Raw genomic sequence first — 19,501 nt, forward strand, 5'->3', positions numbered from 1 at the left:
GATTGACTTGATTTTTCAGAGTGTTTTAAAAAGAAAAATGTAATTTTTAGAAGCTATTTACCAAAACCAGAAAACAATCTGTGTAAAAAGTTTAGGTTCTTTATACTACTGAGTAGTGTAGTAAACAGTAAAAGCAAATAATGTATCTAACTAAACTACTATAGCATAGTATATCATATGCAGCCACAAGTTAGGCTTTACTCCCATTAGTAGGAGGTGGTTTTGTGTTTTTTGTTTTTTGTTTCTTTTTCCCCAGGAAGACATTTTCATAATTTTCGTGTGTAGTAAAGTCAGTTTAACTACCCAACCTAAAAACCACAACGGCAGAGTAATATGCCTATCATATACTGCAATGAGTATAGAATGACATTTTTGACTGTCTCAAATATGAAGAATGTGCTGCAAATGCATTTTGCAGTCAGTTAACCTGTGCTGAGACTTGACGTCATCTGGTTAGTGATTTGCCAAAACATTTCTTCAGGGCTCTGCTGCTATATCTGACCACCTATTGACATGGATAGATGAATGCCGCAGACATTGATAGTGATTCCTAGTTTTGAGATTCCTAGTTTATAATTCTCATATATTTATCTGAAACTGTACTGTCTTTGATAGCTAAAGTTGTCAATGGAGAAGCAGACAATGACCAGAATGTTCCTCAGAGTGTCAGAATTTCTGATGCTGAAACAGAAGCGGATGCTGGGACAGCTGAGAAGGAGAATGAAGAATCTCGGAATATCTCTGAACCGACAGAAGAACGGATTATATTGGAGCCAGTGGCAACCAAAAAGAAGAGGAAAAAGAAGAAAAAAGATGATTCTGAACTGGAAGTAGAGAATCTGGCTGAAGAGAGAGCTGGCCCTTCAAAACCAGCCAAGGGGGGGAAATCCGGCAAGAAAAGTAAGACTAAAATGCTCAACCATAATCCCTCCTCCTTCTGTTGGGATTGTTACAGTTTGTTGTGTGTTAGCTACCCCGTTGGATTTTAAATGTTAAGTTTTAGTCTATGGAAGTACCTGATGTGTTCAATCTGGGCCTTTGTATGGGCCTTGTATAACACGCAAGTAGTAGTATCAGTTTGGAGAGGATGGTAATTGTTTTCATTCAACTCAAGTCTAACAATTACCATTCTCTCATAGTTTACCTACACCCTCTTTAACCCACATCCTTCTCAGAAGCCTTGGAGAATACACAAGCTTTGCAGTGTGCCCCCTGAAGGTCAACGGACCAGTGGGGGAGAAATGAGCTTGAGTTGAGGGCCTCTCTGAGAAAACGCCTGGCAGCCAGTCCCCTCTCATTTTCAAATGGGTATGCTATTAGCTTCACTACCTTGGTTGATCTCAAGTGCCGTTTACTGCATATGGAGAGAGCTCATCTCTTTGGTGCCCAGGACTCCAAACCATTTAAGGTTTTGAAGTAATAACATGATGAATGACATCTGGAAACAAATTGTTCTCCAAGGTCTGCGCTGAAAGAGCCAGACATAATTTATGAAACACCTCTAAGCAAGAGCACACTACTTTCTGAACTACTTGATGTTTCAAGGTGGTCTTTTGGATGTTACTCCCGATAGGTTGGATTCTTGTAATGGGCTGTTATGCAATGGTTTAAACCACTGCGGTCGCACTGATGATATCTCAGCTATGTTAATATACAGTATTGACCGCTCTGGAAAATTCAGTTAGGAAAAATATATAGTGACTTCATAAGCCTTTTTGTGAAAGTTAAGGCACAATTCATTTTAAAGAGGATTTTAAAGTTGGCCCCAACTCTAAATTTTTCTTTAAACAAAAATCTCCAAACATCCCCCATTAAAATTTAACATCTGGAGAAATATCTTATTACAAAAAAAATGTGTTCATGTAGTAATTTTCCCCAGAAGAGTTTAAAACTTTCCATGAGAAATGGATGGTGAACTGCCTCGAAGCTCCAAATTGAATGGAGTGCAAACCAATAAATGAAATAATTTAGATTTTTAAACTTCTTTGAATGTTGATTAATGTATGTGGTGAAACTATTTAAAATATTTTAACCTGAATGCCCTTTCAGTTAACTATATGTTACAGTATAATCTTTATAATTCCATAAGGCTAAAATTTGTAATGGCTTTCATGAAAACGTGTCATTTTCAATAATGGTAACTGACAATTTATATCTGTTCAATCAGATAACCATTATTTAAAACCAAAATCTCCAAACGCAATATTTTTTTTTCTTTGTAGACTCCAAATTTTACTCCACTTGGAAGAAAGTGACTTTTTTTTTCTTGACCGTAGCAACAAATTTGAATTTAGCCCAAAGTTTCAAACTTCAGCTATTATACCCATAAGCCTAAACTTTCAAAAGTGAAGTGGTTTTTTTTTGGTTGACTTAATTTTTGAGGTGCCCAGTTGGAAACACTTTAAATGCCAAAATTTTCTGAAATTCAGGTCCTTCTCAGGTGTCTCAAATTGGTTCCCAAAATAACTTCTAAAATTTAATTCCTATTTTTTTTCTTTTTAAGTGTGGTGATGGTTTCTCTTTTAGATGTTTCTGAACCTGTACCTAACATTCCAGGCATTTTCTGGAAATACATATTAAATGCCTAACAATTTGTTAACAGAAAAAAATGCGGTGTCTGGTACAAACAATGATAATCAGACTGAATGCGATGAGGAGCTGGATGTTCTTAATGAAGAAAATGTGGATGAGACTCCTATCCAAGTGGAGAAGGGATCAAGCTCCTGCTTACAACTGAATGATAAAACTGAAGAAAGTGATCTCAATTTATCCAGGTAACTTTTGCAGCATATGGACTCAAACACAGCAAGAAATGGTTGGATTTTTAAAATTAGTTTTGGGGTTTTTTTTGTTTTTCTTTCTTACCATCACGTTCAATGGCAAAGACATGCAGGGTCTTTGGTTTCCATGTGTTGTCAAGCTTTGCCCTCAAAGATGGTGGACTCATTTGCTTTAATATTATACCTGGAAAATGTTCTTTTCCCTGAAAGCCTCCTCTTAACTTAATATAAATTAATGTTAAATTCCTATTTAGTGATTCTTAAAATCCAAAACTTTTCTCATTTTTGGGGTGAACATCAAGACCATTGGCTTATCCAAAACATTTTTCTAAAGCTTTAAGGAAAATGCTGGAGGTACTGCTAAAGTAGAGCTTGGTAACGTTACTAGTATACTTTTTGGCAGGGATAGGGGAAAAAGGGGGGCTGTGTACACTTTTTATGATAAAATTTATCTGTAACACTTGTGGGAAACAAAACTATAGTTTCATACTGAATTGAAATACATCTTGGCAGAAAACCTGGTTACAATTGTTTTTGATCATAAACTTTGAGAAACTCTTTATAGTTACAATACTTCACTTCGTGTCACTGATTTCTGCTGTTTACTAAGAGGATTTTCTTACCACTGCTACACAGTGTTACACAAATACTTATTGGTGTTAAGTCAATTACAAGATACCTATGGAAGAACTATAAAAACACTTTTAATGACATTCTTTGGATTGAAGTACAACTTCAATGTTTTGATGAAGCTCTTCTTGATAGTCTCCATTCCATATTAGATTTTTTTTCCGTAATCTCCTGTTGCCAGTTCAGAATATTCAAAAGCTTTTTTGCCTTTCAAATAATTCTTCATCTGCAGTACTTTAAAGGCATTTTACAAAGATAAACCAACGCTTTTCAGGGCTTCTGTATTTGGTTGCAAGAATATTTTTCAGACGAAGGGAATGAAGTTGGCATTCATAGGATTTGGCAGGTTCTACAGAACTCCAGTTTTAGTCCAGTTGAGAGAGTGCATAATTGTAGTGCTGTATATTTAATAACTCCATAGTGCAACTTGGTCCTGCAGCCCTGATTAATTGTGTGTATGAAAAAGTACTGATTTTTCTCTGAATGCCTTTATTTTTTTCAGCTTTCAAGATGTCAATGCTGGATTAATAGAAACTGAATCTTCTGAACCAGAAACCCCAGATACCATCTCTGGGTCACAGGATTGGCAACTTTCAAAATATCAAGATTCAGGTACCAGAAATAAAAAAGGAAATGATGAAGAAACTAGTGAAGCAAAGGTATCTTTGTTTTTACGGATTTTTTGGTCTTCAATAATCCTTCTGATATTACTAGTAGCATTCACATAAACTAAAGATTTCTTTGATAAATATCTCATAACATGCCCACATACAGCTCAGCACACAAAAGTCATTAAACCTGGAAATATCACCAAAAGTTAAGTTGCCAGTCAGTGGGATAAATGGCTTTTTCCAAAATCAAGACTATAATGGCTTTTTCCAAAATCAAGACTATAATGGAGAAAATTCCACCAATAAAACTCATTGACTTTCATTGTCTTGGAGCCCAGTCTTGCAAGCGCTTGTTACCATGTGCTTACTAGCATGATTAGGTGTCACAAATCTGAGTGTGATACCCTTGGCTTTGTCTGCTTTCTTGTGGAAGCCACTGTAGCTTTGAAACTTACGAAATTGTAATGCTTGTCTGAAGGATTATTTTCGTGTTTTAATCTTTCTAGACAAAGTATGGTCTTGTGGCAAAGGAACGGGTCTAGGGGTCAGAAAATCCCTGCCATATACTTCCTGTGTTACTTTGGGCAAGTTGCTTAAACTCTTGACCCTCAATTTCATCATTTTGCATATTTTTTTTTTAATATAAATTAACTTCCCTGTTTTTAGTGGGAGGTTGGCTACTTCTAATATTTGTGAAGCATCTTGAATTCCTTGAGTGGGAAGTGTTATAGAAATACTATACTCAGCTCCTCGAAAGAATTAAAGTGGACAGAGTAGCTTGGATCCTGTAATGTGCCTCAGCCTTGCCTACAAACCAGAACTAAGTAGATAGTTTTCAGGCCAACTAGCTGTGACAATATATTGCTATTGTAACAGAAAATATAGTCTTAAGAAAAGCCAAGAGTCTCAAGTCATCGCAACCAGAATGCTTATGTTACTATCAGTAACGCTTTTGCATTGTAGATTAGGTGTAGTGTGGTTAAATTTATTAAACTTGATGCATGCTAAATCTCCTTTGCAATCTGAAAATACTGAACCAGTCAGCACAGGATATAACACCCCTGAGGATATTTATGTGATGAAATAACCGTAGTTAAAAGGAGGACAAAATAATTATATGTAATAGAAATGCTTTTGTTCTTATATTATAGGTAGACTTTATATTTTGCTTTATTTGTTGATCAAGAATTATTCCCTTTGTCATGATTCTTGATTTCTGCAATAATGCCTAGTGGTCTCTGGGGGAAAAGATTATTTAAGGACTACAACCAACAATAATTAAAACTAGTACTAGACTCTCACTCGCTTCATTTAATTGAAAAATGAAAGAGGAGTCTTGTTTTCACTTCCATTTGGCACCAATATTTAACTGTCTTGTGGCAACAGTTTCTTCACTATTGCAAGGAAAAAGGAGTACTAAATATCACTTTGTTTCCACATAGAACAATGAAGTATCTGCTTTATATAAACCAGATGAAAAGGAGAGTACAGCAGGAAAAAGCCATGATTCTAAATCTGAAACAGTGTGAGTAGAGTTATTTTGCCTAGCAGTAGTAGTCATCTGAGAGTTAAACCTGTATATCTCTTATTTGGGGTGGGGGTGGGGGGTTATAAAATCTGTTCACATGACACAGCAGGTGGACTTTTGTTCCTCTTTGTTTTAAAAGACTTTAAATAGAACTAAGTTTCTTTTACCTAAGAGTGATGCTTATACTAAATTTCAAAATGTTGCGTAGGTATAAGCAAGTTATTTTGGTTTTAATGCGAGTTACAGCCTGTGTAACGTACTATACCAAAATCTTGGGGGTTCATTGTCAGGATAATAGCTCTGAATGAGTGAAGGGTGGGGACTGAATTAATCTAGTATGTAGTAGTGTACTATTCAGATTTTCTGATCAGTATGCTGTAGTATGGCATACTGAACTTCCTTCCACTGTCTAGAACTACTGCCTTTTTAAAGATAACTCAGTCCCATGGTAGTGGCTGTTCCAGCCTTATTTGCCCTGCCCCTGCATACATGTAATCTGATGAGCTTCTGCTCCAAAAGAATCTTTGTAGCATGTGCCAAGGAGGATTTGTGGTTGTGTTTCTCCTTTATCTGCCTCCAACAGCCCTAACCAAGAAAAATCTTATAGGGCTTAGAATCCTATCTGCCCCACTGTCCTGAGTCAAAAGGAGAGAGGTAGGATACTTTCTAGGGGAGGGAGGAGAATGGAGAATGAATGCAGGAAAGAGAACATGGAGGAAAAGTTAGAGAAAGCAAAGGAATAAAACATGAAATAAAGAATAAATCAGTTGTCCTCAAACTTTTTGGGTCCATGCCCCTCTAGGAGCCTGGAGCCTGGGCTGGGGTCCAGTTCAGGGGGAATGGGGCTGGGTGGTGCTCCCTACTGGGGGCTCGCCTGAGCCCTGTTGCGCCCTCTACGAACATTCTTGTGTGTGCACCCCACAATTTGGGGACCACTGGAATAAATATACAGAGAAGACATAGTAGGTGAATGTTAAGACTTTTTCAAAAGGTGGGGAAGAAAGTGTACTGTATGTTCCCTGTTTCCTGTTTCTCCCTGCTGCTGCTTTCTGTTTCTCTTCACTTGCCTTTCTTTGGTGGTTATTGAGAGAGATCTTTGGGCCCTGAGACCAACTTAGCTTTTATAAAATACTAGAAAAAGGTTTAGCGATGCTTGGATTTTGAAATGTGCTTAATGTTTCACGTTGTACTATTTGTGTTAAACTTCAAAATGAGAGCATTTTTAGACCCTTTAGTAAGGCCCAACAGATTTGCTTACCCACTTTTAGATGTTATCAGCTTCCACAGGAAAGCTGTGTACACTTGAATGACTTCAAGGAAAATACCACCTTAGTGCAGGAGGGAGCAAGAGACTGGCATTAGACTAAAGAAGTCTGAAGGGGATCCATTGTAGGAGGAGGGGCTGACTTATACCTTGGGATCAAGAAACCAAGAGGATAAGTAGGCGGGAGAGAGGCATTTAACCACTATCACTTCCCAGTTCAGTTACTAGTGCAAGGAGTAATTATTTGCCTCCAGTATTGAGAGGAACTAGAGAGAAACCCACTTGAGTCCTGATGAAGCTTGAAATCCAATGAGTCTTTCCCATTGACTTCAGTGAGAGACCCTGGAGAAGGACATATCCCTGTACCTTGTATCAGGGGAAGATGTTACAGTTCGTCAGGGTGGATTAATTTAAATCAGCGATTTAAATCACCAGATGGAAAGCCCTTGATTTCAATAATAGATTTTTCACCAACTTTGCCATTTGTACTTCAGTTATTTTCTAAAGAAAGGTGCGTTCTTATTGGTTGATATAACTGTTAAAACATGTTAATTTACAACTAAATAGAGCCTATACACTAGATTTGTTGCATCTTTTTGCTGCCTAGGAGGGCACACTATAACTAGGTACATTTATTTATGCAATTATATAGCTTAGTATTTTCATATTCTTATTAATAGTACATTTTTACTATGTTAGAAGATGGTGAATGATATATTGCTTATTTACTAGATAATTAACTTTTTGCTCATGTTTGGTGTCAAGCTGCATTAGGATTGTAATTTAATCAAACACAACAGTATACAAAATTTATTTTTATTAAACAAAGCAATCATAAATCTTTTGATAAGAGATGTTTATATATGCAAAATGTGTTTCAAATTTACAACTACGTTATTTATTAAAGGAACAGACGGATTAACTATAATCAGTTAATTAAACTGATTATTTCAGTCAGCCTGGGAAAATTTTCAAATACATCTAAGTGAAAGTAATTGAATCTTAAATTCCTAGTCTCCTCTTAGACTCTTGAAAATGAGAGAGTCTCCTAAATTACTTAGGCAGACCTATTGTGCCATATTTATAAAGCTTGTCCTCAAAAGTTTGATGTTTTTCACCTGATTCTTTCTTTATATAGCAAAGCAGCCTTCACCTCAGTTTTTGATAGAGGTTCATGGATTCAGCATATTTTTTATTTAAATGTTTCAAGAGATTATAATTTTAGTCCTTAACATATTTTGTATTAAATTCAGATTTCATTTTAAACAAGTTTATTTTTAAAAAGAAAAACTTCTTATTTAAATAACAATAAATCCATCTTTTATTTAAAAAAAAAATCAATTTTTTTATCTACCCTGCAGCTGTTCCATTTTCTAATATTTGCTTCAAAGGTGTGGTGCCATGCAGTGCTGAAAACCAGTAAATTTATGAAGACTGTCCTTACACACTTACAAAAGATTTTGTACTTTCAAGAAATAAAGCATGCCCACAAATGGCATAGAACAAAGTAATGATTTCTGTCAGTTATTTTTTTTATTGTATGGACTGTAGGCAACATCTTTTTGGAGGATATATTTGATCATATAAAGTATTGGATTTCTTTGCATTGAATATTATCAACTATTGGTTTTGTATCTTAAGGGAAACTGAAAAAGCTGCTGCTGGAAAGCCATCAGTGAGAGGATGCCTGCGGAGACTGAAACCCAGCTTAGCAAGGGCATCTGGAAAGACAGAAGCAGCAGTCCAAGAGAAATCTGAAGTCAAGATTTCTTCTCCAGAGCCTACAGAAGAGGCTGAAAAAATGGTGGGGAGCAGCAATGTTACTTGCAAATGCTAACAATCTGGTATTATATCCACATGTAAAAGATGAACTGCTAAACCTTGGTGACCTGTTTTGTGATTCATTTGACCATTTGTATTGCAATTGCATATACATAATGATCAAGTCAAGTGTGTTGGTTTAAATGTATTAACCATTCAATAGCTGATGAAAAGGTGTTATGCAAGTCTATGAAGGAACAAGGCAGCCCTTGCAAATGGATGCAGTCTGCAAATATGTGGCCTACATCTCCTAATTGGCCACAGTGGTAAAAGGGGGGAGTCAAGAATGCCGTACTTAGTGACTAGCAGCACATCTGATTACTCCACATCTGAAGCAATTGAGCTTTATCCAAAGAGGACACAGAATGTCAAAACCAGGGGACTGGACTAGTGGAGATAGGCTATTTCTGAAGCTTGTTCTTGGCACCTGGAGTTGATATTGAGGTTCCTTAGGGTAATTGTGCCAGTGCAGTGCCTTGAGCTGAGATGATGGCTAGTAGATTAAACACATCTTTAAATAGGAGTAGATTCTGCAAGGTGCCTGGTTGCCTGATGTCAGGAGGGTCGATGTTGGACAGAACCAGCATCCAGGCCAGGTTAGTTGGTTTATGATACCTGTTATATACATGGTTTCACGTAGCTGAGTATGTGCTAGTCCTTTATGAAAAGAGCTTAGCCACATTGAGGAGCAATACTATGCTACAAAATGGCCCAAGGCAAGCCCAGAGTTTGTGTCTGTACATTAGCTCCCAAGGTAGAAGCAGCTAACTTGCTGGTTGTTTCTTGTCTTTATTTTCAGCAATGTCTTGGTAAGGCATTCCTTGGAGATCAAGGTCTTGTCCATTGTGACACCTAGATACACTGGTTTGAGTCATTGTCCAGCCTGTGTCCATTCAGGAAGATATTGAGCTGTTTGCTGGCCTTTGTGTGATATAGATGGAAGCAGTTGGAAGCTGTCTTTTTTTTGTGCTAGGTTGAGTCTCCATCTTATATAATAGTGAGCCATTTCTTTTATGTCAGCATTCAGGACTTCTATGTGACTGAAATCCTGGTCCTATACTGCCAGACAAATGATGTCTGTGTAGATAAAATGCAGTGGTTGGGAGGGTTGTTTGTGAAGAGGTTAAAGAATGTCTGTGCTAGAAATGAGTCTTGAAGTAGACAATTGTTTTGGGACTTGTAGGAGCTCTTCTTTTGTCCAAGTAGAACTTGGAACTGGCCACCTCTCAGTGACTGTTTGTACAGTAAACCTGTGTGCTAAATAGTGTGATGTGTAGCATTAAGATCTAGGAATACTGCACCTGTCTTCTGCCTCGTCTGGAAGCCATTCTTGGTATAGGTGGTAAGTGCCAGTACTTAATCATAGGTTTTGCAGTTTGGTATGAAACCTGCTTGATCTACACTTGGGATATCCTCAGTATTAGGGACAATTCTTGGAAGAAAAAGCTTTTCAAGTAATATGTACATGCAACTTAGCAAAGAGATGGGGCAGTAATTTTTTGGTCCAAGTCGGTGGTCTTTCTCAGTTTTTGGCAGGGCTATTGCTTTTGCTCTCAGCCAGATGTTAGGTATTTTATTCTTGTCTCTTGACTCTAGATAGAAACATGGCTAGCCATTGTCTGCTAGTTTTTCCCTTATTCTTCAGGAATTTGGGGGAGATGTTATCAAGCCCACCTTTACCTGTTTTCAGTGTATTGTCTTTCTATTTCATCTGTGGTGGAAGTGAAAAGACTTCTAGCCTATCAGGTATACACTTTTGTATTGCACTATTTGTTCTTCCTCCTTCAAACTTTTCATCCTTTGTTCATCTTTGCGGAATTTATCGGTGGGTAACAATATTATTTGGAGAGAGTGGACAATGGCACTGTGCTGAAGGCTTCTGAGCAGCACCAAGTTTTCTGGTTATTGCCCAGGCTTTGCTGTTGTATCTTGACATGTATAGTTCTGTGGTAGCTTGCTCCCAATCTTGCTATTCTAGAAGTGTTCAAGCTGTCTAAAAGATGTGTGATGGTGTCTGGATTGCCATTCTCTTCACATTTCTTGAGGAGTTCTGCACACTCCTCATCTACACAAGAAATATAGGTCTTATAACTAAACCCTTACTTCATTTGTGCTATTGTGGATCTTGCAATATTAGGCTTCCACCACAATTTTGATTTTAATTAGCTTACTTTGCACGGTCTGCTATTTTGGATACATTTTGAGTGTGCACTAACATTCAGTGTCTGTAAAATGTGAGTGGCTGAAGTCACTGGTGTTAGGGTCACCTCCTGAGTTCTTGGTTTGCTGACAGAAGCAGAAGTCCAGAGTCTAGCAGCAGGCAATACTTTGGGTTTATTGGGGTAATCAAACAAAAATCCCAATTCTTCACACCGGTAATTTTCTTTCTTCTCCTTACTTCCTGTTTCACCTCAGTTTTTAAAGTGTATCTTAACCAATCATTTTCTTAAAAATATTACAAGATAATTCTTTAACCAATCCTAATATGTTGTAATACAATCCTCTAACCAATCATACCCCACCACCTTAACTGATTACAATCAGTTACGCAACATTCAGAAACAATCAAAGAATCAGACAGAAATTATCAGAAAAGTGGGTACCATAATGACCAAACAATATGAAGTGTAGATTCTATGATCACAACTGTTACCAAAGTGTTTAAAAACCAGACAGAATGCTATTAACCAAAGTTTTCTTTAAGCATTTAGGTCTTTTCTTTATCTGGAGGCATTAGACTGTATCATCTTCTAAACAGCCTGGTATTACCTTGTTTTAATGTAATTTGTTTGGAATGTGTGGATGTGACCACATGCTTCCCAGTTTATGGCTGCCTCTGTTGCTTGTTTTTGCTTAGCTAAAGTACAAGGCTTCAGACTGTCACAGTGAGAGAAGGCCTATAAAAAGGCAGCTTGTGATTTTGATTCTTTGTTTCTATACCCCTATAAGTAGCTAAGTGATAAGATTATTCTTAAACAATCATAGGCCTTTACAGGCAGCCCTAAATATCTATATTCTAACAACTGACTCCATTTCTACAGAAGTTGTTAAGACTTTTAGTCTTCTGAATTTTATATTTACCAGTCACTTTTTTTAATGCATGTGCTATAGTTGCAGCAAAATGTCTGGTTATAAAAAAATAAATAAATAAAAAAAATTAGCAGGCATAACATAATACTTGAGTGTTAATATCATTCCAGTAAATTTTTTAAAAAACAAATAGGTCTACTCTGGCTTTTTGAAATTATTGCTATTAATCAAGGTCTATTATTACTTTTCTGTGATTTTTTTTTTTCCGTGTTTTGACCACAACTCAGCCACAACTGTTTGAAGATCATCCTGTGATTTAAGTAGGGCCTTACTTATAACAACCTCTTGGAATTGACTTGGTGGCAGCTTTGTAAATGGCTTTTTGTGAACCGCATGCATGCTTCTTCAGTAGACATGGTGTATGGGATGCAAGCTTGGTGAATTGTGTAAAGCTGGGCCAGTTTGCTTTCTGATAGTTCCAGCAAGAGTTTTTATTAATGCTTATGATAGGTATGGTTACTCAAACTTTGGTAAAAATCAGATGAGACCCAATCCAAAAGGTCTACTCCATTTTGATCTGACTTTTAAAACTTGGCAGGGTGTGCGAGCTTAGGAATAATATTTGGGATAGGCCAGGGTTTTTTAGGGCGCATGTACCCTTTTGCCATTCTGAAATGATACACCCTCTTGTAACATGAGAGGTCTGAATTAGATGGGAATGGTTCCATGCAAGCAAGATCTGCTCTAACATAGGTAATGTGGCCACGTTTACTATGCAGAAAGTAAATCACGAGGTCATAACCTGTGGTGTTAAGGCAGCTGACAGAAAGCGACTCAATGTGTTCGCTGAAGGCAGATTACATGAAGGTTTATGTCTGGAGACTAGAGACTAGAGAATAGAACATTAAGCAGCTGAGAGGCCTTCAATATTTAGCTGAAGGATTTTCAGGGATTGGTCAATTACCAAAGCTGCTGCTTCATGGTTAAGATCACTGAGGTCGCTTGGAAGTCCATGCTGGCCAGCATCTTGAAAGATTTGATGTGTTTAGTTGTTGCTTTGGTTTCTGTTATCGAAGCAGGATAGTTATGGGGTACATGGTGGGATTATAGCTGCATTATATCCCATCTGACCACTGACTTCACAAGTCGAATTTGTCTCCAATGCTCTATCCCTCAGCTCTCAGTCCTCCGTGTAAAAAGTCCAATATTCCTTTATTTTAATTCAGTATACCGTGGATGCTGGTGAAGGTAACACACCTGAAATCACCAGAGATGAAACCACAGGAAGAGAGATCAAAGACTTAGAGACTGAATCCCAGTGAGTATACAGAGATCAGTTTATCATCTCCTCTTTGCTTTAGCTCTTAACTGTTTGCTGCAGTGTCTTGTACTTTATTGTATACAGTGGTCTGGTGTTATAAAAGTCCTTCCATAGGCTGGTTTGATGACCTATGGTGAGAAGTGGAAACTGAGGAAATGACTGAGTCCGTAATTTGGCTTTTAGATTTCCCAGGACAATATGGAATGGTAATGCTATAAAAGTGTTGCACTCATCTCCTGGAAGGGTGAAGAGAGCCAAACTTCATACAATACGAAGTCATTCTTTTTAATTCAGAAGTTTTATTAATGATGATATGAATCTTACTAGAGGGAGAAAAAATTCAGTGGTAAGATGTCCAGAGAGGAGAAGTAGAAACTACACAAGGATAAAATCGCCTTTCATAAAGGCATATACTTAGAACTTTGATCCTTCTCCTCATTCCACAACTTGCTGCCTAGCTTCTGAAGATGTGAGCAGGAGCTATGAAGTATAAGCCACATAAGACCTAATGCTAGTGCAAGGGGCTGAAAGACTGACAACAAATATTTCAACAAGTGGATCATAGGATTTTCTATAATGTTTCAGATCAAAGCAGCTTCTGCACATCAAAGAAATGTACAAACAGGTGTAAAATAAGCCCAACAATACCCCAACAGCAACACTGTATTTAAGGTCCATTTTTAATAAAGAACATTGTGCAGGTCATTGAAGATCATTTTCTTACATCCCAGATTACATTAATAGTTTTGAATGGAGCAAATGTCAATTCTGAATGTGTTACTTTTTTGTTGTAGAGAGACTGAAAAAGCTGTTACTGAAAAAGCTGCAGTAGTGAGGGGGCGTCGGCAGAGATTTAAACCTAATGTAGTAGGAGCATCTGGGAAGAGAGAAGCACCTGTCCAAGGTGAAGGAAAGGACAAAACTCCTCAAGAGCCTGAGGGAGCAATTGAAAAGGTACAGAACAAAACTACCTGGAAACGATGATAAATGTTTGTGCTTTTGCCAAGTGGCTAGAAAAATAAACCTCTGTACCTAATCATTTTGTTGTTTGTCCTTTTGTTGCTGGACATAACCAGAAATCTGAGTCAATCAGTGTAATGGATTTTTGTTCTACATTTGTCACATGTATTGTGGTAGAGCCTAGAAGACACAATCAGATTGGGAGCTTAATAGTGCTAGGCACTGTACAAACTGATAGTAAGTGAGGGTCCCTTCCCAAAGAGCATACCATCTAAAAGAGGAGATGTTTGCCTGTTGGACATAGTTCCCATTAGATTTCACAATGCAGTGGTCTCAAGATGTCTTCTGTGATTGTTATGAAGACATCTCTAAGGTCCTCTTCGGTGTAGGATGTATCCACACCCTAACCAACAAACATGGTATCTTTTAGACTCTAACAAGCTTTAACAAGACTGTTTTGTTTTTTATTAAATCTTTTATATAGTTATGAAAAAGTTGAAATTGCTTCCTTTTAATTTTCTACTCTTCAGCAGAGTACAGAACAAGGTAACACACCTCGCCTTACCAGAGGGGAAACTACAGAAAAAGATGGGAAAGTCTCAGAGACTAAATCTCTGTAAGTATTTACAGAGCAGGGAGACGCATCCTGCTATATTCAGCTCTTTCCCTGCCTTCTCTTTTCTGATAGTGTTGTATAGAATGGTGAATATAAAAGCTTTTGCTCTTAAGTTATAATTTGACAGTCTTTTCCAACTTGCATTTTAATAAATTTGGAGTACACAGTGTCACTGCTATTCAGATGAAATTTCTTGGACTATTTACAAGATGCAGGTACGATAAATGCCAAACAGTTAAAGGACAAGCTAGTCCCTTCAAACAAAACAAGTCAAATTGGATTGTTAAGTGTAAAATAAACTACCATCACGGATTTCTTATATTTTAGTACGACAGAAAATAAGAGGATTTAATATTTTCAAGGATAAGAAAATTCACAAAATAACATCAAGGCTAATAACTCCTCATGTTTAACGGCACAAGCCAGTTGCAAACTGCCTAGGGCTGGAAAGAGATTTCCCATGGTGTGGGCAGGTTATAGCATTGTTTTTGTAATTTCTTGTGCTTTTCTTCCTCGTCCAGTATCATGATGGGTGAAATGTGTCTCCTGTGTGGTGGTATATGTTGTGGGAAGGGTGGAAAGCAGTGGAAAAATGAGGAGTCCGTAGGACCCAGTAAAGGATGTGGGGACTTAAAGAGATGGGAAGGTGAATAAATAAATCGTAGCAGCAAGAAACATTCAAACTTCTGGTTAAAGACATGGAAATCTGTGTAGGGAATATAGTGATGATAATTTTAAACTTCAGTTGCTTTTTAAAACTTTATGCTCTCTGTAAAACTATGCATCAACCTTGTTATACTAATATAATCATGTGATTGAAGTAAGAATGTAAGAAGATTTATTGCTGGCTAAAAATATGTAACTGTCTCATAATGGCAGGGCACAGGATGAGTTTATCCATGTATTCTATAAAAATGTTTGCAGTTGAACATTTCAAACTTCAATCTGAGTAGGTTCAAATTCCCTTTTAGTTTAGAGGATATAGTTCTAATTTTCATGAAGTTTGCAATGAATAATGTGGCTGTGTTCCCAGAGTTGTTAACAAGCTGAAGAACAATTGGCTATTAGATTTGAAGACCCTTTTATCTTTCAGAAATCTGGGACATAGTTATTTTGAATGTGTGCTTTTCCAGGTCTAATGAAACATCCTGTTTACAAGAAGGTGGCAAACAGAGTGTACTTAAACCAGCACCACTAATGAGGGGTCGAATGCAGAGGCCAAAACCAAATGTTGGAAGGGCAGCTGGAAGGCAAGAAGTACCAACAACAGAAAAAGATGCAGAAGATGAAAAAACTGGAGTTGGAGAAGCAACGAAGAGTTTGATACATTGTGAAAACAAAAGTGGTGCACTCCTCACAACAGATGTAAGTTTCTTTTGTCTGAGCCCAAAGAGTTCTTTGCAGCTGCATGGGCACATTGTGTTATTATCTGGGGCCCGAGTCTTAGAGCAGTGACGGTCAATGTGCAATCCACAGAATTCCTCTGTAGCTTGTAGCCACCTTGCATTCTAATGGTGATCTGAAACTTGTTAGGGTCTGAATTCAAGCACTTGGAGATTCTATGTTTCTACTGGAGCAGTAGATTACATCCCAAGAATCTAAAGTGCCACGAGTTGCATTCCTTACCTTGTCTGTGATATCAGCTATAAAAAAGGAAATACAGAATCCAAACTCCTGTCTTTCACATACTTGAAAGACAATTTGTAATATTTTAAATCGAAACAAATATTAAGGGTTTAGAATCTTAAATAGTTTGTTTTATTTTGCAAATGCCTGTGATAGTACTTGATGTGCCTCTGAGCGGGGGAAGACCTGTTTGGGGATATATTAAATTTAAATTTTTCAAAACCTTTATTTTTCAGTACTTTCCTTCCTACAGAGTAGAGCTTTTTCAAATCTTAATGAGTGAAATTGTTCCTTTTAGAATGCAACTGGTTATGATGTCATCATGCAGTATTCTGACAGAGCAGAAAAAGAAGCCACTGCAGGACCTGAGAAGGTGGTCTCAGTGCATGTAGGCCAATTTTCCCGAAAGAAACCCTTGGAATCTGAGAGTTGTGAACAGGAAAAGAAATCTTCTGTGGATGATTTGGAATGTGTTTCGGATTTTGGTACAGGGTAAGTTTACATGGAGGGAAGGAAAAATGCAGAAGCATTGGATTTCTCCATATACCGAACACATTAATCTTCAAGTTCAGCACTTACATTTAGCATAATAAAAAAAAAATTAAACTGATTTTTAACCGAAGATATCTAACAGACCTACTATAATGTTGGAATTTAAGTAAACCTGAAAGCAGTAGCATTTGAGACAAGATGGCTAATAACTAGTTCCTCTTTTAAAATATTTTATTTCTTTTTAAAGCCTAAAAGAATTCCTTGAATACTGCTTTTTAATAAATGCTATAAAACTAATCTTGGATTGTGGGTCCAATTTTCAAACTTATACCTTTTTATATGATGCCAGAACCTGCATGTGTAGAGTTCAAAACAGTTCTTAGCTACAAATACTTAAGTATTCATTTGAACTTTTTAAATATGGAATTTGCACTTGTTTATGAAGGTGCCACTTTTTGAAAATTGGGCTTAGATCTTACATGAGGGTTTAGATGCTGTGAGACAGTCAAATGTTTAGTGAATTCCTCATAAAATAAGACTTTAGGCTGTAGTTATCCAAAAGCTGCTGTTTTTACCAAGACATCTCTTTGCTTGTCTGCCCATTGTTTGTATAGTTCTGTGATGTGCTTGCTGCTTTCTTCTCATATCCTTGTTAACCTTTGGAAACAACCTAAGTAATTGGAAGCTACGGATTGCACACCTGGCTTCTATATTGAGGATAAGCTGTTTTATAGAGGACCATGTGTTAGTTTCAGTTGCATTGTTGAGTGCTGAACCATGTGTGGGACATACACTTTATGGTTGCCATCTGTATTGCTTTTTTCCATGTTTTCTTTGGTCTAACAGAGACTCCAGTTCTCAAAAAGAAGAAAAAGTTGTTCAGCCAACACACCTATTGAGGAATCAATCGCAGAGGCCACAGCCAGATTTAGACAAGGAAGCTGGAAGAGGGGAAGTGCAGGGAGTGGATAGAGATGTGTCAGAGGACAGCAGTGAAAAAGACAAGCATTTGATACATAGTGACAGTGTATGCAGCATGCTTCCTGACCAAGATGTAAGTTTGGATTTTTTTTAATTAGAGCTGAGGCTTTGGCAGTATCTTTGAAAAGCTGCAGTTGTGTGCATTGTTGTAGGTGGAACTCAGGAAAAACATTGGTAGAGTTTTTACGTATGAGTTTATCCTTGTTGAACCAGGAAACCTGTAAAAACTTTCAAACAATTACAAATTTCCATTTAGTGTTGTATGAAAATGTAATGTAAAGAACAATCCTACAGTGGCAGAGTAATAGTTCACATAGTCAGTTCTTTTCCATTTCTTTTCTATTATTAGCAGTTCAGGTGTCTGTCTTCATTTTTGCCATTCCCTCTGCTCAGAAGTCCACTCAGCTCAGAAACAAAAGGTCTGTCATAAGATATCAAAGAAGTAATCTCCAGTTCAATTTTAAAGCAAACATGGGTCTTTCCCCTGAAGTATAGGACACTAATATTAAGCCATTGAGTTGGGCCCCATACCAGTTCTTGCTGATGGACCTTTACATTTCTGTATGTCTCAGTACTGGGCAAAAATTGGGGCTCTTCATTTGTGGACGCTGGGCAGCCGTGGAAAACTTTAGACAATATTTAATAGTAATCTGAATGTACGCTGTATCCCTTCTGCTTCAATTAGAAGCATAATTTTTTTCACTTGTGCAACATAATACATTTGAGTGTTTTAGTTCAGATGTTTACACTCTTAACCTGTCTTCTAGAAAGCAGCAAAATGTGATATCCTGTCATCCTTGCAGTCATTAGGAAAAGAAGACCCTGCAGACTCTCAGCAAGTATTTGCAATACCAGTAAGCCTTCAGTCCCCGAAGAAGCTTTCAGGATCTGAGAGTGGTGAACAAAATGAGTCTCCTCCATCTGCAGATAACCAGGAAAAGACTTCAGCTATTGCTGTTAGGTAAAGGCTTTGTTCCTTTTTTTTATTTCCTCAAAATAATAGGAAGTTAGGAAACAAAATCACTGTTTCCAGGTTTTCAATTGGCTAAGTAAATTAGCTAGAAGTACTTCTTTATTTTTATATAGTAAATGCTGAAACTGCCTGCTAATTGAATTATTTCTATCCTAAACTTAAAATGAATATATATTAACTTCAGGGAAGTAAAGGTGTTATTTTCAGTTACATGACTTTTACTTCAGCATTTTCATAAAAAATGGATGTATTTAAACTATTACAGAAACTCACTAATTTGCATTTGTATCTGGGAGACCTGTTGGAAATCATTGAAGTTTTTTTTGTAATGGTGAATAAGCAAACAACACAGATAATGTCCCCGACAACTTAATTATATAATAGATGCAGTGAGGGAATGAGGCCTCTCTAATGCTCTTCTGCAAAATTTCTGCTGAGGTGAGGAGAAATTGCATTTTTTGTTCAAATTACCATCTGTGGTATTTGTTTAAAATTTAACATCTGCACTGTTAAAGAAAAATAGAACAGAAAGACTTTATTGATATAAATGTAACTGACCCATGGATACTAGTATTATGTCTCTGCATTATGTAGGTTTCTGATATCATGTTGCTTTTTTTTACGCATGCTCCACAGCAAACATATCTTTCAAGGAGAGAGTAAACCAGCCTCTCTCCTGCCAGCCCAGCTAGTGAGGAGCCGATTCCAGAGGCCCAAGCCAAACATAGGAAGGGCAGTTGGAAGGAAAGAAACACGCGCAGCAGAAAAGGATGAAACTGAAAAAACGGCTGAAGCTGAGCAATCAGCTCTGCAAAAAGATGAATCTGCTGGCATCCCCTCCACTGCAGTAAGTTGTAGTAGAAGTAAA

At 37.2% G+C, this 19,501-nt stretch overlaps 1 protein-coding gene across 7 annotated transcripts in view; it reads left to right on the forward strand.

Annotated features, from left to right (window-relative positions):
• The window catches only part of BDP1 (B double prime 1, subunit of RNA polymerase III transcription initiation factor IIIB), a 67,594-nt gene that overhangs the window by 11,242 nt on the left and 36,851 nt on the right, over positions 1-19,501 (forward strand). For 6 of the 7 annotated variants that reach the window (XM_067568616.1, XM_067568622.1, XM_067568621.1 and 3 more), the window contains 13 exons: positions 616-900; positions 2,603-2,774; positions 3,913-4,069; positions 5,464-5,546; positions 8,455-8,617; positions 12,891-12,982; positions 13,780-13,939; positions 14,476-14,561; positions 15,695-15,926; positions 16,486-16,679; positions 17,526-17,733; positions 18,464-18,621; positions 19,270-19,480. In XM_067568616.1, the coding sequence (XP_067424717.1) occupies positions 616-900; positions 2,603-2,774; positions 3,913-4,069; positions 5,464-5,546; positions 8,455-8,617; positions 12,891-12,982; positions 13,780-13,939; positions 14,476-14,561; positions 15,695-15,926; positions 16,486-16,679; positions 17,526-17,733; positions 18,464-18,621; positions 19,270-19,480 (2,201 nt within the window). The remainder of the gene's footprint in view (positions 1-615; positions 901-2,602; positions 2,775-3,912; positions 4,070-5,463; positions 5,547-8,454; positions 8,618-12,890; positions 12,983-13,779; positions 13,940-14,475; positions 14,562-15,694; positions 15,927-16,485; positions 16,680-17,525; positions 17,734-18,463; positions 18,622-19,269; positions 19,481-19,501) is intronic. The other variant, XM_067568617.1, reaches the window with a different exon arrangement.

Source organism: Emydura macquarii, unplaced genomic scaffold, assembly GCF_026122565.2.
Source record: "Emydura macquarii macquarii isolate MOO-44397 ecotype Brisbane River unplaced genomic scaffold, CSIRO-AGI_Emac_v2 contig_2897, whole genome shotgun sequence".
Taxonomy (NCBI): Eukaryota; Metazoa; Chordata; order Testudines; family Chelidae; genus Emydura; species Emydura macquarii.